Source organism: Azolla caroliniana, unplaced genomic scaffold (genome assembly GCF_043228905.1).
Source record: "Azolla caroliniana isolate FFs.n. ecotype wild unplaced genomic scaffold, voAzoCaro1.0.p SCAF_3, whole genome shotgun sequence".
Taxonomy (NCBI): domain Eukaryota; kingdom Viridiplantae; phylum Streptophyta; class Polypodiopsida; order Salviniales; family Salviniaceae; genus Azolla; species Azolla caroliniana.
This window is the reverse complement of record NW_028230438.1, coordinates 18,862,258-18,869,864: the sequence shown is the minus strand read 5'-3', so window position 1 is coordinate 18,869,864 and position 7,607 is coordinate 18,862,258. Positions and strand designations below refer to the sequence as shown.

Here is a 7,607-nt window from a genome sequence, read left to right as displayed (position 1 = left end):
ACAAAAAAACTCCCAAATTGAATCCATTTGAACTAATGGTTGATAATGTGATATATGAATTGTCCATAAACTCTCGTGATGGATTGATTGTTTACACAACGAAATATATTGGGTTAATCAATAATAAATAACCTCACAACGAGTCTTTGTGAATTGATGGGGAAGATGATCACAACAATTGATTCGACTAGTAGGAGATCATGAATGGCCTAGAGTAAGACTTTGTCGACACTTATGGGAAACACCAAATTGAAATGTCAACGAGTCACTCAACAAATGCCATAAATGAAGAGGTAGTCTTTTGATCACTTTAAAAAAAATACCCCAAAGAAAAGATTTAGCAATGCATTCAAAGATTGAACTAGTCATAGAGGAAATTCGAGCACACTAGCAAAACAAAAGTCAAGTCAATCAGTGAAGCAACATGAGGATGACTTAAATGAAAAAGTATCAAAGTTAGGTATAACAATGAAATACGAATCCTAGAATTAGTCAATCACGTTGAAGAGGATGAACTTTCTTTTCTATACAATCGAGTGAAACTGGTCCAATTGTTGCATCACATCGACGACGTGGATCTGATTAGGCAGTCGTCCCACGTGGGTGGAGAAGATCATTAATGGATTTTTGTTTTGGTTCCATGGGGGGATCTTTGCGACAAGAGAAAAGGAACGTAGGACCAGAAAACATACATGAGACGAACAAGTCTCCATATGTAATCCTTGACCAAGTATGTTAAGTGGTGGTGCCAACCATTTTCGTGAACCCCATGGTGCCCATAAAGCTTTGTACCATAGGAACCCAACTTCTTGTGTGTGTGTGTGTGTGTGTGTGTGTGTCCATGCCCATCCCGATCACTATATGTACATATGTTAAGTGGTGGTGTCAGCCATGTTCGTGGACCCCATGGTGTCCATAAGCCTAGCTTTATGTACCATAGGAACCCAACTTCTCATGCGTGCGTTTGGTGTCGGCCATTTTCATGGACCCTATGGTGCCCATAAGCTTTGTGTACCACACGAACCCAACTTCTCGTGGGTGGGTGGGTGTGTGTCCACGGCCATCCATCCCGATCACTGTCCACGGCCATCCAACCCTAATCAAGAGTTTCCATTTTCAGTGAATTAGGGTTAGGTTTTCTCCCCCCCTAGGCAAGCAGCAAATGAAGCCATTGCCAAATTTAGGGGTTCTCAGATGAACCCAAACCTAGGCACTTTCTCTTTGAGAAGATATATAGCTAACTCAGCTAGCTCCCACACTTGCTTGGGTCAGGGGTTATACCCTATCAGGTGAAAATCTTTCCCAGCTCGATTCAAGAAACAGAGCCAATAGCTAAATTAGGGCCTCCATGTCGAGTGGATTTCTTAAATCCGATCAAAGAAAGCTGATTCCATACCTAATCAGGGGTTTGTATTAGCCAGTTAGGGTTGGGATTAGATTAGGGCTTGCACAATAGCTGGGGTTAGATCTTCCATGTCAGGCAAACAAGAAGGAACATAGCTACATACATACTTAGGGTTTCCATATTAGGTAAATAAGCAAAACATAGCTACATATTTAGGGTTTCCTTTTCAGGTGAACAAATACATAATTAGGGTTTCCATATAAGCCAAAGAAACCGATTCACTCTAACAGTTATGCGGAGCTCTGAACAAGAACACGCCATTTCGTCTTCGACAAATATGGAAGAAGAAGGAGGAGGAGGAGGAAAAGAAGAATCCGTGATAACAAATGACTCTGGCCCTTTATTAACGGAAGAATTATCATCGTCATCGTCATCATCCGTAACTAGAAGAGGGAGGCTTTCTAGAGCTCTGAGATTTCTTAGAAGAAGAAGTCATCGAAGATTAATGCGAGAGCCCTCTGTTATGGTAAGAGAAACCGCAGCCGAGCAAATCGAAGAACAACAAAATGAATGGGTGCATTCGAGGCCAGTCGTAATTCTAGACCTTTTATGGAACTTCTCATTCATTCTCATAGGCATGTCTGTGCTCATTCTAAGCATGAAAGAAAGCCCCATTAATCCTTTGAGGATATGGGTAATGGGCTATATTACACAATGCGGTGTTCATATATCATGTGTTTGGTTTGAGTTTCGCCGTGGCCAAAGGAGCCTTTACCAAAGAATTGGTTGGCATATAAGCCCTAGCCCTAGCCCTAGCATCAGGGAGAGTACTAGTCCAAGTATTAGAGCTAGTGGCGATATCATGCAATCTTCGATTTCTTACTTCGAGCAAGAATTAGCAGGAGGTGATCATAATAGAGGCGGACATGAACAAGCATTCAATGATTCATTTTCGCAACATGTGAGGTACAAGGACTATCAGCTCTTTATATATGAGTGCTAATGCATTTAATTATTCACTGTCATAACATGCGATACAATGGCTCTCTAGTATTTGTATATGAGTGGTAACTGTTCAACTTTGTTGTATATTATTTCACTGTGCACACATTATACATCGAATAAGATGCGAAACTCCATATCATATTTTTTTCACAAATTATATGTCTACACATGAAATGCAAAACTCTATAAGTTAGGAATCTTGACAATCCAGCTAAAGCATATTTATGATAATTTTATACAAGTAGTACCAATAGAGGGAAGCTGTCTAGAATAGAAGCAACTATAGTGATCATGCATTTGATAACATGTTTACTATATAAGATGTAATGCATCTCCATATGAGATCCCAAACTCTACACGAAGCTCAGAATCTTGCCAATGCTTTTATAAAACTGTAGGATGCATTATCCTTCCAAATAATAAACGTAATATTATTAGTTTTAATTGTTTCTTCCATTTCTGTATTATTATGATGTTTTCTTTATTGATAAGCTAGATTTTTTAATCTAGAATTGTGCAGCTTTTTTTTTCATTACATAGATTTAATCCTCATATAACAAGTTGAATGGCGTAACAGTATTGCTAAGCGAATTGAATCAGTGAACACATCATTCTCTTTTGTTTGGTGGGTGCTTGGTTTCTATTGGACGACCACAGGAAGCCAATCTGAGAGTGCACCTCTCTTGTTTTGGTAAGCTAATTGTGAACCACTAAACACAGAATATATCTATTATTTTTCTGGGCAAAAATTGAAAACCCCCTCAACTTCTTGGATATTGTACCAGAATACCCCTAGCTACGGAAAACCCCTTTGTAGTAATGAATGTTTTGTACTACACAAGCATTCTGGTAATTTTGGAAACGTATGGTTATCCAGATAAATATCCAATGAGTTAATGGTATTTTGGTTGTGTTTTTTTCCTTATTCGGTATGCTTATCTTTCCTATAACCAACTATCTCAATGGCTTGTACAGGCTGTGTGTGGCGTTTTTGACATTTGACGTTTTCTTCGTGGTCTCTTGCATATTGTTGGTGTGTATAATTGGTATGGCAGTTTGTTGCTGTTTACCTTGTATCATTGCTATAATGTATGCTGTAGCTGAACAGGTAAGACCATTTCTCCTTCTTTCATAAATTTCAAGCGGATAAAAAGCATAATCTCAATTGGTAAAAGCATAATTTCAATTGGTAAAAGTATGGATGTTGAATTCAGCATTATATACTAATTTGTATTGTGTTGCTGTCAGTTGCTTATGGCAACTGAAGACAGTGTAGAAGAAAGAAGTTTAGAAAAAGGAAATTATGAGACTGGGATTTCATAGATAAGATTTTAATTCTTTCTCATCTGATGTTTCAAACATGTGCTGTAGCTTTCAACCAAAGACAGCATAGAAGAAATGAGAAGTTTATAAAAAGGAAAACTATGACAATGGAATTTCACAGATAAGATTTTAATTCTTTCTCATTGAAAGTTTCGAACATTCGTGTGGTAGCTCTTTTGGATTAAAATGGAGAGTTTTGGATGGCGTTCAGCATTTAGAAAGATCTTTGAGATAACAAGTGACTTTTCAAATGGCTTTTCAGATAATCTCATGTCAATTGCATTGACAACATATCTTGAGGCATGAAATTGATGAAAGAGCTCCATACCACTATGTCAAATCTTAAGAGAGACAAGGACAGAGCAAAAATGCCGTAATGAGATGCAATAATAATGTTCACACTCTCATTTCTGTGGGCCCCATACATCTAAGGATAATTAAACTCAATTAACAAGTAACGACGAAAATGTTTTGTGAAACCGGCTAGATGGACTCTCCATCCAACCAACTGATTACAGTATGCATGCCCTTGCTACTGGAGTGTGTAATGAGCATCTATATGTAATTGGTATGAACCAAGAAGTGAGAGAGATAGAGAGCATAATAGGCTATAATAATACTGATTGGCCCTAGTTGTAGCTCCCAACCATAGCCTTATAGTGGCTGTTTAGGCAGGTGTCCATGAGCTAATAAATGGATGTAAAATCCATTGCATGTTATCGAGTGCGATTATGTTCACATTTGCGCATTTGCCCATCAGGTAATAATAAGTTTTTTATATCACTTAATATGTAATTGAGAAATGCAAAAAGGCTAGGAGTACTTTTCTTCCCTCCCAACACTGGATTACACACCCTCTCTACATTTGTATTTTTTAGCACAGTTTTAAAGATACAACCCTCTTTTTGAATCTAAAAGAAGAATACAAATAGAAGAAAGGCCTTAAAAGTTTTTACCCTATTATGCAATAAACTCTTAACTAGCAAAGTAAAGCAAAGAAAACAAAAGACATGATGAACTAGTGGCCACCATGTCTTGTGCCAAAAAAACCTTGTTGAAGGAAATAATGCTAGAACCCCTGTCAAAATCATAAAAAATAGGTGCCTAGCAAAATAGAAGCATGTGTATATACTTACAATCGTCTGGAGAGACTAAGCATAACAAATCCTTTTGGGTTTCAGCAGAAAAACCCATTTACACAGAAAAAATATCTGAATTTCTTGATATTTTCCTTATGGGAAGTTTTGTCCCACTTGAAAGTTAAGCGTCATTCTGTCAAAAACAGCGAATGGCTTGTGGTCAATCTTCTAACGTAGTCAAGAAAAAAATTTGTGTGATTAACTCAATAGTCTTTGGCAAATTTCCAATGAAGGAATAAATAGTTCAACTTGGAGGTTTTGTTCTTTACAGAAAGGTGCATCGGAAGAAGAAATTAGTGTATTGCCAAAATACAAATTTCGATGTGAAAGCGTTACAAAGACAGGTGGAGATTTGGTTGTTCCATCAAATGGTGTTATGATGATTGTTTCTACTGCTTCCGGAGGAGCAATTGTAGAGCGAGCCCTGTCCACTGAAGATGCAGTAAGACCTCATTCTCTTGATTTACTTTTTGTTAAAATTTCGAACAATGGCTATCACATTTTGATGATATATGGAAGGCCCCCTTTCTAGCTTTAAGACAATTTTAAATTATGCCCATTAGCAATTTAAAGGAAAAAAGTAATTTATTCTTGATCACATAATATAGAGTTTGAGGTTTGTGAGTAGAGCCATTGTGAAAGATTATCACAATTGGTAGATACACTAATGCGATGATAGTGGGACAAATCAGTAAACATATCAGTGTGATTATTGTGTCTATGTATGTTTGATACGTGGTATAACATGAAATGTTCTACACCATGTTTGATTTGGTAGAGGGATATGCATAGTGTTGCGATTGTCTCTTAACAAACCAAGCCGTGTTGATTTCTGGTTTAGTTCTTATAGAGGTATAAGTTCTAATTTAACATATACAATACTTCTTGCAGGAATGTTGCATTTGTCTTTTATCATATGAAGATGGCGTTGAACTCCGGGGGCTCCCATGTGGCCATCATTTTCACTGTGCTTGTGTTGATCAATGGCTCAAGATGAATTCCACATGCCCTCTTTGCAAGTACAATGTTTCCAAGAGTAGTTCTCCAATGAGAGAGGATGTATAGATTATAAAAATTAAAGGAGAACCCACACTATTATCAGAGAAATAAAGAGAGTCCAATCAAATCACATCCAGCGAATGCCTTTTAAGTGATAAAATATGATCACTATATCAGAGTAAAGAAAAACACATCCAAAATAAAATGTAAAGGGGAAAGTGTACATATCGCCTGTATAAAATCACATTTTCTATCTGCAATGATGCATGATGATCATCATCGTTTTCTAGTGGGCATATATGTATGGTGTGAATATGTTTTACCCCTCTTTTATCATTTTCAGTGTAAGTTGCAAATATTTCCTTGTCCCTTGAATACGCCTCGCGCGTAGAAAGAAGTGCAATAATCCCATATCTGTCATTGTGAATTTAGATCTAAGAATATATGCTTGCTTAGTCTGATCCAATTTGGACTTCAGTGCTTCCTGCGAGGACCAGATTGCTCTCTTACAAACACAAGTATTTTTGGTTCAACTTGTGTTTTGGCATACAAAATGTTGGTGATGGCAAATGCTGGTGCATCATTTTTCTTGATTACGAAACGTTGGTGTTAGTAATTGCGCTGTACCTTGTATTTGTATTATAACACTTCAATGGATTTGTATTATAACACTCCATTGCCCGTTTCCCCCATTCTCCAAGGTGGTCAGCTATTTGGTAGCCCTAAGCCATGGATGAGAAGCTTGATGACCATTGACAAAGTGGGGGAGAGGGAATGTAGAAGAGAGGAGATGCAACATTAAATTTCTCGATGTTTGGCGAATAATTGCTGGTAAGTGCAAACTTGTAAATTTGTACATTAAACACATACTTCTGAATTCGTCCAATAAATGCAAACTATCAATGGGTAAAAACAGCATATCAAAGCTATTATATTCACTACATAAACTAGTCCTCGCAATTGAAGATAGATTCTACGAGTATCATATAGCCCTTTTCTAAATGAGGTCTTTTGGAGAGGTTGCATAAATAATAGCAACTGAAAGCACACAAATCTTGATGTGTGGGGTAATTGCATCATCAGAACAACATTTTGCTTGTTTTTCTTCCCACCATATTAGTTTTGGGAACCCTCATTTTGCAATTAGTCCATCTACTATATGTGATAGAGTAAGTACTCATTGATCGTGATTGGGTCGATAAACATCTTAATTCTCTCATTTGTCATTCTCTATATTGAGACAAACTATTATGACGAGGGCATTGAGGCCAAAAGTGTGGAAGTCCAAATGCTCCATCCAACAAGACTTTTTGCTAAAAATGCGAGAGGCATCACGTGGGACTAAAACACAAAGCTTTTGCTTAATCTTAGGACTAGAAGATCTACTTTCTTTTGAAATCTAATCCACTACTCGTTTGAAGTTGTGCCATCTTAAATCGATGAAAGCTAATCAATGATGCCTAAAAGAAGAGAAAGCCCTAAAATCATTTAGCTAGACTAATACTGATGCTTTAAAAAAGGGCATATACATGAACAAACCCGTGTTGGACTAATAGTGATACTTCAAAAAGGGTAAATTGCGAAGCATAATGCGAGGATGGTTGCAATTGCGAAGCATAACGCATAATGCAAAGATTGTTGCAATCCAATTAGGCTTAGCAATTTTCTTAGAAGGCAAGATTTATGGGGGCCGGCTAGCGATACCAATGGGTCTCGCATTAGTTGAAGGAAGCCGATACCAATGGGTCCAGCAAAAAGGGCATTAGTTTCGGAGACAGGTAAGATTTGTGCAAATT

General features: G+C 37.4%; 1 protein-coding gene across 1 annotated transcript; it reads left to right on the top strand.

Annotated features, from left to right (window-relative positions):
- The first annotated feature begins 1,637 nt into the window (after positions 1–1,637).
- Positions 1,638–6,066, top strand: LOC147866398 (E3 ubiquitin-protein ligase At1g12760-like). The gene is made up of 5 exons (XM_087316839.1): positions 1,638–2,311; positions 2,928–3,041; positions 3,326–3,458; positions 5,084–5,254; positions 5,704–6,066. Exons 1-5 carry the CDS (start codon positions 1,638–1,640, stop codon positions 5,875–5,877), a joined length of 1,266 nt encoding a protein of 421 aa, XP_087172965.1. The 3' UTR covers positions 5,878–6,066.
- The last annotated feature ends 1,541 nt before the right edge of the window (positions 6,067–7,607 follow it).